Genomic DNA, 12,234 nt, shown 5'->3' with positions numbered 1-12,234 from the left:
CGAATGTCGACTTTGAAAACAAACAACATTATTATTTTTATTTTGAATGGACTTAATTCTCAAGATCCTCGCTGGGCTGATTTCGTACAAAGAGAAAGTGACTCACAAATCAACACAGAATAGGATGGAGCCTCTTCCGTTGACTCTGGCTCTATTCTTTTAGCTCTGAATTGCAAAGTATCTGGGATTTGGGCTAGTTCGGTGGGGTGTGTGTGTGTTTTGTCATCGAGTGGATTTCTTAGTGATTTTATAAAGACGAAAAAGACAAAGGGATTGCTAAGTTTTGGAAGCAGTAAGCCTTTTTCTTGGATGTTTTTCTCAAACATCAACGACTCCGGAAGCAACACTCTGTCGCATTAGACTTTAACACTGTTTTCCCCAAAGAGGGAAGCAAAGGTGAGATGAGCATTCAGGGTCTGGGAGCTGAATGCCCTTCACTCGAGGGCAGAAATGGAGTAAGACAGAAGCAAGGAGAGGGAAGGAGAAGGAGCTGGGGACGGAAATGTCCCCTGGAAAGGTGTTCCCCCGGTGACCCCTGTCTAGACGCTGGGGTCCCCGTCCGCAGTTCCGGGCCTGCGCAGTGGGCGGGGGCCTTGGGGCGAGTCCTTCCCTGGGAGCCCCAGGGCGCTCTCATCTGTGAAATTGGGTGGCTAAGTCCACGTTAGGTGGAAGTTAAACGGGAACATGTGCGCGACGCGCCACATTCTTCCTGGAACTTGGTGAACGACTGACACCACACTGTCTGACTTCGTCTTCCTGCCCCCAAACCCCGTTCCGACGCCCACGGATCCTGTTTACTCCCGCACCCGTCCTGTCCGCGCTCGGGGACCGCCGGGCCGCCGCGTGGCTGGAACCCGCAGGGGCGCCCTGTGCGGTCACGGGCCGCGCCCCGGGTGTGTGTGTGTGGGGGGGGGGGTCCCAGCGCTCGGGAGGGGGCAGGGCGGGCGGCCCGGAGGTATCGCGGGGTGGGGGGAGGGGACGCTGCTCGGGCCGCCGGGTCCGCAGCGGTTCCCGGAGGCGAGAATTTTCTTCAATATTCGCGCAGGAGAAGCTGCCCGTTGCATCCGGCTTCCTGCCTGGCGGCCTGGTGCCCGGCTCACGGGGCCTCCTGGGGCTTAGGGGGTGGCGGGCAAAGGAAGGGGTGCGTGTGTGTAAGGGTGTGCGTGTGCGCGCGCGCGCGAGTGTGTGGCGCGCCGGGAGGGAGAAGGGCAGAGCCTGCCGCAGGGCCCCCTCCGCGCCTCCCCTCTTCCCAGCGCCCGGTTGCTATGCAGTTTCTATGGCAGCGGCATCCTCAGCCCCAACTTGCACCCATCATTTAGAGCCAATTAAGGTAAAATAGTGGGGGCAGGGAAGGAGGGAGTGGCGGTGCAAGGGGGAGGGGCGAGGCCGGGAACCGATCTGAGGCTGCTGGTGCAGATCCGAGGTTGTCTGCTCTGGTCGTCGGCCCGGCCCAGCCCAGCGCAGCCCCAGTCCAGCCCAGCCCAGCTCAGCACAGCCCAGCACAGCCCAGTCCAGCCCAGAGCAGCCCAGCGCCACCTGGAGCAGCCCAGAGAAGCCCAGCCCAGCCCAGAGCAGCACAGCACAGAGCAGCCCAGCCCAGCACAGCCCAGCACAGAGCCCCACAGCCCAGCAGCGGAGCCCGGCCTGGGAGGGCATCAGACTCACCGCTCAGCCGTACTGCAGACCCCTGCCCACCCCCCCCCCCCGGGACCCTCTCCCCACGGTGCCTGCCTCTGCCCGGGCGCCGACTGTCTGTCTGCCCGCCTCTCTGCGCTGTTCTGTGCCTCTGCTGGTCTTTTTCCTTACCGTCAGTACTTGATCGGAGGGAAAGGAAAGTTGTAAGAAATGCCGATCGCACAGTTGCTGGAACTATGGAAGAAGATCGAGGTGGAGCCCATGGAAATCGAGGTGAGTCCCAGAGAGGGGTGAGTCCTGAAAAAGCCTCACTTAGGACTGAGTGCGTGTTTAACAGAAGGGATGCTTATTCGCTGGGGACTATTGGGTGACAGAAGGCTGGGTGTTGAGTGCGTGTGGAGCTGTGGATGTAGAGTCCTGCAAATGTGTGTGTGTATACGTGCCCCCCACCCCCCACCCCACCACGGGGCACCGAGTGTGGTGCAAATGTACGCGTGAGAGCTAACGTGGTGAAGAAAAAAATTGTCGCCCTTAAACCAAACTTCGGGATGCTTCTTGAAGTCTTCACAGGCTTCCCGACTCATCTGCATCAGTTTGGTTTTCCTTCAACAAGTGGCTTTACGTTGTAAGAATTCCATTTGCTGCAGTCTAGGCTGAGCCAGAAAGCCAAACTGTGGTGACTTAAGAAACAGAAGGCAGGAAGATCATGCAGTGTTAATAGCCCGTGCGTTCGAATAAAGAGGAAAGAGAGACTCATAAATCTGGAGAACGAACTGAGGGTTGCTGGAGGGGTTGTGGGAGGGGGGGGATGGGCTAAACGGGGAGGGGCATTGGGGCATCTACTCCTGAAATCTTTGGTTCACTATATGCTAACTAATTTGGGTGTAAATTTTAACAAATAAAAAATAAAGTTAAAAACAAAAAAACCAAAACAAATAAAGAGAAGAGATAATGAAATGAAAGGGTCCGTGGCCCCCTCCCCAGGGCTGGCTGGGAGGCAGCACCTCTGCCACTGTTTGACTACGGGCTTCCCTAGGGACGTGGAACTCTCTGGAAGCCTGTTCCATGGAATTCGATTTCCTTAATTTGAATTATGGATGCTCAAGGTACATTTTTCTGTGAGGCTCAAGTTTCTCAAAGTTTTGAATTATTAGACGTACCTACTGAATAATGAGACTTACCTGTACTGCTCCTAGCTACTCAAATTGCTTTCACCCGTGGCAGATTGCTAACTTACTAAATGTTTACAAAATGCAAGCTTTAATTTTTGCCTTATCCCCCATCTCAGCGTCAGGTCTATAAATTCTTCTCTTAAATGTTATTTGTTTTGATATTACGCACTCTCTGTGGAGACATTCACGTAATTTTAAACCGAATGAGAGATTCCGTGTTAGAAGAGAATGTATTTAATATTTTGTATTTAATGCTTTTTGGGGGAGCCAAGCTAATGTAATGCTTGCAGTCTGTTGATGTTCCACAGACACGGTTGGGCACGGCATAGATAGTCAGCCTATTTTTTTGATGGAACAACGTTGCCGTCGCTGCTGGTGACAACTAGCTAAGCCTCAAGAGAGGACATCCCACAGCTCTTTGTGGTCACTGACTGTTCTGTGTGCACGTGATGGTGTTCTTGGCGTTGAAGACCGTGCCTTAGAAAGAGCCTCTCTCTCACTTACATTTGGGGGGCCGAGGAAGGGCAGGAGTGAGGAAGTGGAGGGGCTCGGCAGACATCCTCGCCAGGCTCCGGACTGGGCATCCGGCCGGTGACCAGGGCTCCAGGGAGCAGCTGGTGTTATTTCTGAAATCGATTGAAATGGACCAGCAATGAATATACCTGTGTTATTTTCTTTTCAGCTTATTTATTTATTTGGAGGGAGACAGAGACAGCGTGGATGGGGGACGGGTAGAGACAGAGAGAATCCCAAGCAGGCTCCCCACTGTCAGCTCAGAGCCCGATGTGGGGTTTGAACCCACGAACCGTGAGATCACTACCTGAGATGAAATTGAGAGTCGGGTGCTTAACCGATTGAGCCACCCAGGCGCCCCTATACTCATGTTATTTAAAAAATACGTCATAGGGACTCCTGGGTGGCTCAGTTGGTTGAGTGCCGACTTTGGCTCAGGTTATGATCTCACCCTTCACGCGTTCCAGCCCCACGCTGGGCTCGCTGCAGTCAGCACAGGGCCCGTTTCGGATCTTCTGTCCCCCTCTCTCTCTGCCCCTCCCCTGCTTGAGCTCTCTCTCCCAAAAATAAAAAAACATTAAAAAAAAAGGTCATAGACACCACTGCCTTGCCACCCCCTTTAGAGGATAATTTAAAAGTCTTTGAGTTGATGTATGTGCAGCAGCAAATCACAAAAATTTGATAAAATTTTCTTCCTGCTTCCCAGGTAAATGTTTTAGGATGGTTTATACCATACACAGTATGTTTGTTAAAATAGAGCATCCAGTCCTATTTCTCTGGAACCCAGAAAATCAGAGCTTTTTCTGGAAAGATTGAACCAGAAGAATTGGTCCTGAGGTCCTCTGGGTCCTGGGGAAACCTATGACCCCCCCAACGCATGAAAGCTATCCACCGTGGGAACCCCCCCCACGCACGTGAAATCTATCCACCGTGGGACCCCCCCTCCCCCACACATGAAATCTATCCACCGTGGGACCCCCACACACACGTGAAATCTATCCACTGTGGGACCCCCCCCCCCTCCTCCCACACATGAAATCTATCCACTGTGGGACCCCCCCCCCACGTGAAATCTATCCACCTTGGGACCCCCCCCCCCCACGTGCGTGAAATCTATCCACCGTGGGACCCCCCTCCCCCCACACATGAAATCTATCCACCGTGGGACCCCCCCCACACGTGAAATCTATCCACCGTGGGACCCCCCCCCCCCAAGTGCGTGAAATCTATCCACCGTGGGACCCCCCCTCCTCCCACACATGAAATCTATCCACTGTGGGACCCCCCCCCACGTGAAATCTATCCACCGTGGGACCCCCCCCTCCCCCTACAGATGAAATCTATCCACCGTGGGACCCCCCCCCCCCACACACGTGAAATCTATCCACCGTGGAAATCAGAAGCTGGTTTTACTTCCCAGTTTGTCCATGTTTTATGTTGTATGACATTGAAATAAGTCACATGCCAAGAAAGTGGGCAGAACAAATGGACAACGTGTGGCCTCTGAACTCCAAACTAAATATTACCGGATCCTTGCATGTAAAGCTCCGTGCCCTTCGTAGGAGAAGATCCGCTGTGGGTATGGTGCTTGTGACTCCATGATTCGCTTTTACACAAATTTAACGTGACTGATGACCAGTCTTCCAGTGGAAGTGGCTCCCGGATTCCAGCTTTATTCTGACTTGGGTGCCGCTCTCCCCTCGGCCTGGTGTTTTCATCTGTAGCCCGAGGGCCTGGCCCGGGTGGGGCTGGAGGCTGGCTGTGCTGGGGACGCTGTGGGTTTCACACAAACGTCTCGCCCCCGCACATAGGTCAGGGGAAGTTCATCTGGCGGTCGAGGGAAAGTATTTGCAGTTTTGTGAGTTGTTTTCACGTGTTTCGGGCCGTGTGTTTTACCAGTTAATGAGGTGTATTGACAAGGAGACGGGTGCTAATGAAAAACCGGGCCCTCCATGAGTCCCTGGAGAATCTGGCCTTAAAAAGCAGCAGCGTGGTGGGAATCGCTTTTGCAGGCCTCCCAGTAGCTGCTTTCAGCAGGTTCAGGGTGGCCAAGGGCATGCCCTGGGGGGGCGTGCAGGGCAGAAAACGGGAGATGGGATTGAGTGAAGGGGGCAGAAGCCCACCCCCAGGGTCTGGCTGACCCGGGCGTTCCTTTATTGGAGTTCTTTCGAAGCAGTAAGCGTTACCTTTCTTTCCCGGACGTCATCATGCATTAAAGGAAAAGCCCCTGTTTTTGAACAATGCAGATCATATAGGACTCCCTGACAGGTCACGGTCTGGTCTGGCTCGTACAGTGACGTTATCTGATGGCCACTAGGTAAGCCGCCGAGCTGGGTGTGCGGCGGGTCAGCCAGCTTGGGGGCGGGCGGCGTCTGGTGCTCGTTCCCTGGACACGCTCCACATCCCTCGGCGGTACCTCGGGACATGTTCCCGACCTGTGTAGGGAAACTGAGACCCACGTTAAGCAAGGCTCAGGCCCAGAGCCTCCTGATGAGGCCTCATCCTGCAGAAACACTCTGCTTTATGTGTTTACGGGCCAGGAACTTCACTCTGTCTGGTTTAAGTCATTTTCTGAGCTTCGGCCGAGACTGTGATTTTATTCCATTCGAAAAAGAATGTTCCAAACCCCCTCCCTTTGTCACTCCTCTGTTTCCAACTTCTCTCTGTCAGTGTCTGAGCCCCATCTGAATCCACGGCCCCTGACTCGCTGGTCAGGGAGTTCCGTAAACCACCCGCTTCTCCTCTCGCCTGTGGCGTGAGCGTGGCTGACCCAGTAGCCTGGTTACTCAGATGGTTCCAGTGAGTCAGGTGGAGATGTCCTCTTGCACTAATACGGAATGTCTAGTTTGCCCGTTGTCTCGATGACCTGTGTGATGCTGTTTTCGAGAATGTTGTCACGCTAACTCTCTTCCGTGTATGTCTTTGTTATCAGACCCCCGAGGAGGATCTTAACCTGGACTCGGAGCCCATCGTACAAGATACCGTGGAAGAAGTAACTATACATGTTTTATTCCAGTCTGGTTATTTGGGGGGGGGGGGATGGTGGGGTGGGGGGAATGGTGGGGTGGGGGGGCAATGGAAGTTTGAAAGTAATAGCCCGTGAGCTGTTGTCGTGGTGAAATATGTGTCTGCACACATACACCTGCACAAACACGTTATGTGCACAGGTGTAGGTTGTGTGTGTATTCTAGTCGATTTCCCTCAACAGGGACACACAGAACATAGGGAATGAGAAGAAAAATCACCAGCCAAGGAAAAGGTCCCAGCCGTTGGGCATGGACTTTTCCAAGGGGAGATCATGGATTTAAAGACAGGCATGTGGGTAATGCAGCCTCTGGCAACGTTTGGGGCTGCGTTTGGGACAGCAGAGCGAGGACGTGGCGCTGCCCCCGGAGCCAGGCCGGTGGTGGCTCGTGGTGTAGGCCAGCAGCCGAGGGGGGTTCAGAGGGGAGGCTGGGAGGAGAGGTGGGGGTTGGGCAGAGGGTGATGCCCTGCGGGGGGCGGGGGGAGCGTGGAGTGGCAAAGAGCATTAGGTGTCACCGACTGTGTCAGTCTCGTTTCCACGCCGCGTGGGGCCACGTGCCTGACCCGGGCGGTGGGAAACCGCGCTCGACCTTAACGGAGCCCAGACCACAAGGGCGTCATAGGGGACCTTGTGGTGCCAGAGCGCTGAACTGCAAAGGTGAACGGAAGCCGAGGGCAAGGAATTCTATGTAAGCAGCCGCGTGTCTGTCGCTGCTAAAGAAATGCCCTCGTGCCCTCCCAGGCAGCTGCAGCCGCGGAGAGTTGACAAGGCCATTAAGAAGCCTCAGCTTCCTGAGTGGCTCAGCGATGCTCCGCTTGGAACCATGGAAGTTGTAGAATTTGCAATTCTGCCGACTTCAAAATAGCTGGCAAGGTGCGGTAGCTGGGAGGGGTGGATCCGTGAACGTTGCCGGCTGCACAAAATCGTTTGCTCCGATGCCGAAAGCCGCGTGTCGCGTCTGTCTAAACGTGGGCGCGCCGACCCGCGTTTCAAGCCTAAGTGCCGCTTGGTGAGTGATCACGTGACACAATATGTTGGTTAAATAAAGACAAAGGGCACAAAGTTGCCTCGTCATTAGCTGGCGGCCTTTCAGTTCTGTGCTTTTTGTTCCCGCTCCGGGAGTGGGCAGCCCGGCTCTGCCCCTTCCTGGCTTTGCAGGAAGCTTCCAGCATTCTGGAGCACAACATTTGGCCTGGTGTGTGCATTCCCTTGCACTCCCTGGGACGGGAGGTGTAGCCCTGTTTCTGCCAGTTCTGCAGGGGTCCAAGGCTCACTGGACTTCTAGCCAGTGACTTCCCTGAGAGGGTGGCCGGGGGAACGGATAGCCGCCCCGTGACGGGTGCAAATAAGGAAGGAGTGCCCTCCTTGCACATTAACGAGGTCGAAGGCCCAGGGTCTCAGAGCAACCAAGCCGCGCCTGGACTGCACTTTTATTTATGCTTTGCTGGGCATCTGTGGGCAGTTTGATGGCCAGGAACCTTCGAAGTGTTTCTTGCAGGCAGATTCGTGTAGTACGCGAGCACTGAGCAGTTACGTTCTGGAGCTCTCTACGGCACTGAGCTACAGGTGTGCGGACCGTTCCTTTCGGTAGGCTGAACTGACCCTGTGATTGTGTGTTGTGCAATGCAGTTAACAGACAGTCTTTTAAATCATTAGCGATATTTGTTTCCTAAGACCTCCTAGTCTCCAGTTGCCTTACCCTGAACATTTTGGATAGAAATGCACATGATAACGTGATGCAGAAAAGCAGTAAAATCAATCAACCTCTTTCAAGTTATTTTTGCTGATGGAAAAGTACGATACAGCAAGTTATTACCATTTCCTGATGGTAGAAAATCAATTTAACTTTGACTGTTAATAAATGAAGGAGGACCGTTCCAAACGCATTTTAGGAGTATTCTGAAGGACGTAATGTTGATACGTAGTACATCGGTGCTGTTTGTGGGAGACAGAAATTTCGGGACAATGAGCTGTTTACCCAGGCTTCTGCCAGTGCTGGGAGCCACACGCAGGGTCGGCCACACAGCAGGCGGGTGCCGATGTCCAATGCTCAGTTACAAGCAAGGACTTCCTTTCTTGTCCGCGTTGGCCTTCCTAGTGTAACTGCACAGCCTCTGTTAAGGGTCGATGGTGCAGACACACGATGGGAATTAGAGTATAAAAGTCTCACACTTTGGCCAGCCTGACGCGTATGACGATGGAAAATCTTATTGAGGAAAAAAAATCAAGTCAACAACAGTTCATTCAATCAATCGATCAATCAATCAAGAATACCTATTGACGACCTGTGGTTAAAACGTGGTGCTCAGGGGCGCCTGGGGGGCTGTCGGTTGAGTCTCCGACTGCTGATTTTGGCTCAGGCCATGATTGCACGGTTGATGAGATCAAGCCCCACCTCGGGCTCTGTGCTGACTGCTCAGAGCTTGCTTGGGTTCTCTTGCTCCCTCTCTCTGCCTCTCCTCCTCTCTCGCTCTCTTTCTCAAGGTAAATAAACTTGAAACCAAAACGAACATGGAATGATGACCAGGCAAGTGCGTGTGCCCTGGAGGCATGCCGGACCCCCCAACCTTGTGATCATGCTGGCTGCTACGGCTTCTTTACGTGGGAGTATTCTCCGTATACATACATTGAAAGCAGAGAACACGCTTGGGATATCTCATGTACAGATATCTCCGTGTGTGATTCTCGCTCAGTTGTATTTCATCTCCTGCTCTGTCCAACCTGAAGGAAGGTCTAGAATAAAGATTGCAGGTGGGCTGGAAGTTGGTGCCGGAAGCTGGGTGTTGAAGCCTCACCGCAGGGAGAGGGGCTCCTTCCCCACGAAGTCGGTGTTGGTGCAGGAACTTTGTGTCAGAAGTGCAGAAGGGTGGCTGTTGGTCTCCTTTCCCTCGGCACCTCCGAAGTGGGCACCCTTGAGAATCGGGGAAAAACAATAAACTCCAAAGAAAAAAAACCCTTGGCAGATCCCGTTAGGAAACACTTCTTCAGCTGTATCTTTAAGGGATTATTGGAAGCGGCTGGGGACAGAGGCGACAGCTCACAGTCTTGGGAGGGCACGCTGAGAGCAGAGATGACCCACGGATGTGTCCGAGGCACCTGCTGTGTGAGGTGCGTGCTCCTGTCCCCCGTCTCCTTTGTGAACATTACATGTGCGAAGCCGGGCAAAAGGTGGGCATTCAGGACCTACCGAGTTTACAGGCGACATGCTTCACTTCGGTGCACGCCGCGGAGTTGATCCAAGGTGACTAAGTCTAGGTGTCTGGGAAGCCTGTGGGGCCGGCCTCACCACCCGGGAGCCCATTCGTTAATCTCTGGGGGAAACGGTGTGGTGTGGGGAGGCAGGAAGGAGAGGGCGCCTTCCAGGATGCAGAAGCCAGGCCCCTGGGTACCGCCCAGCCCGCGACTCCCGCAACCCTGCCTCATCATTCACCCTCCCGTCCCTGTATTTTATGTTCTAGTTTATTTTCTTATTTATTTTTTTTATTTACATCCAAGTTAGTTAGCATATAGTGCAGTGATGGTTTCAGGAGTAGAACCCAGTGCTCATCCCAACAAGTGCCCTCCTCAATGCCCCTCACCCATCGAATCCCTCCCCCACCCACCTCCCCTCCAGCAACCCTCAGTTCGTTGTCTGTATCTCAGAGTCGCTTAGGTTTTGTTCCCCTCCCTGTTTTTATGTTATTTTTGCCTCCCTTCCCTTGTGTTCATCTGTTCTGTGTCTTAAAGTCCTCATATGAGCCAAGTTCTAAGATCTTTGTCTTTCTTAATTTTGCTTAGCATAATACCCTCCAGTTCCATCCCCGTAGTTGCAAATGGCAAGATTTCGTTCTTTCTCCTCGCCGAGTAATACTCCATTGTATACAGATAACCACATCTTCTTTCCATTCATCAGCCAATGGACATCTGGGCTCTTTCCATACTTTGGCTATTGTTGATAGTGCTGCTATAAACATTGGGGTGCATGTGGCCCTTCCCGTCCCTGTATTTTAGACACAGGTGTTTTTTTTAGGCAAGTTCCTAATTTTAGAGAACAACCTGTGAAAAATACTGGAAATTGGTGTATGTAGAGTAAAACCTTGGTTCGTGAGCAGAATTCATTCCAGGAACACGCTTGTCATCCAAAGCACTCGTATATCAAAGTGAATTTCAAGAACCATTGGCTCAGTTGGGATCATGTGACATTCGGCGTCATGTACGGCTCGTATTGCAAGATGTCGCTCATTTATCAAGTTAAAGTTTATTAGAAATCTTTGCTCGTCTTGCGGAACCCTCCCAGAGCAAGTTACTCGCAATTCAAGATTTTACTGTATTTTTTAAAAGTGCCTAGAAGTCAGGACTATGTTTATTAATAAAGACCATTTTCTTGTTTGGTCAACTTTAGAAACCAGGTCCAGATAAGTTATTCTTTTTTTTTTTTTTTTAAGTTTATTTATTTATTTTGAGAGAGGCAGAGACGAGTGACGGAGGGGCAGAGAGAGAGAGAGAGAGAGAGAGGCTCTGCACTGTCAGCATGGAGCCTGATGTGGGGCTCGCACTCACCAACCGTGAGATCACGACCTGAACCAAAACTGAGTCAGATGCTTAACCGACTGAGCCACCCAGGCGCCCCAGATAAGTTATTCTCAACATTAGCATGGGTTTTCTTAATTTCCTCATGACTGCTGGGGTGTTGCCCTCTCCTCCCTCCCCTTCCAAGCTTCTACCCTCGGTTTTGATAGCAGAGACTCGATGTCTGTAGGGCAGAACAGAGTGTGGGGAGGGTCGCAGCTATTGAGGTCAGCTGCCACTTGGTGGAGAGCTTTGTGGGGGGACCCACCAGGGGGGTACCGGTGGAGGGAAGACAACCCCCATGGCCCGTCTGAGGATGCTTGAGGATGTAGTTCCGGCCGCCCGGCCCCTGGCCTCTTCTCCGGATCAGGTGCACCTGTGGGCAGTTATTCGGGGCAGGATGTTCTGTGCTTTCTGAGCATCTGTCAGAGTGACCTCCTTCAGTGACCTGACTTCCAAGCAGCTACAGCTTGGACCCCTCGATTTCTCCGCTCGGGGGGAGAGGGGCCCGGAGCAAAGCCAGGGGAGAGATTTGGGGGAGCGGGAAGAACCCTTCATGCTCGAAGGAGAGAGCAACCCAAAGGGTTATCAGAACCCTCGGGGCTAACATCGTGGTAACATCGGGACGTCATCGGGGTCGGGGCTGAGCCACCTGGACCCAGACCACCTGTCGAGGCCAATGTGTCATCTCCTACCTGGCCCGCCCTGGGGTGTAGACAGCGTTTCGTTGTTCCTTTAAAAAAAAAAAAAAAGAAAGAAAATGCCATCCAGACTGGTGTGAATATAGCTGAGACAAGAATAATGAAGCCTCCGAACTAATAAAGCAATTAAGAGCAGTGCAATTACAGTTTAGAGCGATAGTTAATAGTTTGGAAAAGAGATTGACGAGAAGGTCTTTCGAGCCTGCTTATTATCTTCCTGCCTTTCAAGTGCCTGTCACATCTCCTGAGGCTGGTGTCGCCTACATCACACCCACTGTGTCAACCCGTTTACTTTTGTGGGTCTCACTGTCTTTCTGTCCAGCCAAAGACAGGCGTCCCTTCAGTCCTTGCAGAGACTCTGGAAAGGGGGACTGGAAACCTGTTTCGGAGGGAGGGTGACGCGGCTCAGCGGGTGAAAATTCCATCTGTGTTTCGACGCGCCACGGAGTAGGCAACGGGGACAGTGACTCCGCGGCACCTTAGCACCTCCTCAGGCGGAGAGGAAGGAAAACGGACCATTTCGTAATGCGGACCGTGCTGCCTCTTCCTGAAGTGTCTGTGCTAACAGTTCGCAAGGATCCCCCCCACCAGACAGGAAGCAGGCCTCTTACCACCCTGCCGACCTCTGGCGTCCTGGTCA

The 12,234-nt window shown here is 52.9% G+C and overlaps 1 protein-coding gene and 1 long non-coding RNA gene across 2 annotated transcripts in view; one reads left to right on the top strand and one right to left on the bottom strand.

The window, feature by feature from the left end:
* Window positions 1-1,767: 1,767 nt before the first annotated feature.
* Window positions 1,768-12,234, top strand: part of RPS6KA2 (ribosomal protein S6 kinase A2) — a 353,565-nt gene continuing 343,098 nt past the window's right edge. The window contains exons 1-2 of the mRNA XM_042940277.1: window positions 1,768-1,908; window positions 6,253-6,312. Of these exons, the coding sequence (XP_042796211.1) occupies window positions 1,846-1,908; window positions 6,253-6,312 (123 nt within the window). The 5' untranslated portion in view covers window positions 1,768-1,845. The remainder of the gene's footprint in view (window positions 1,909-6,252; window positions 6,313-12,234) is intronic.
* Window positions 3,026-6,130, bottom strand: LOC122220596. Its single transcript, XR_006202947.1, has 2 exons — window positions 4,847-6,130; window positions 3,026-3,433 (listed from the first exon to the last, which is right to left on the bottom strand). It is a non-coding gene; the product is annotated as an uncharacterized LOC122220596 (long non-coding RNA).

The sequence above is a fragment of the Panthera leo genome, chromosome B2 (assembly GCF_018350215.1).
Source record: "Panthera leo isolate Ple1 chromosome B2, P.leo_Ple1_pat1.1, whole genome shotgun sequence".
In the NCBI taxonomy this organism is placed as follows: domain Eukaryota; kingdom Metazoa; phylum Chordata; class Mammalia; order Carnivora; family Felidae; genus Panthera; species Panthera leo.
Note: the sequence above shows the minus strand (reverse complement) of the source record. Positions and strands in the feature narration are given on the sequence as shown.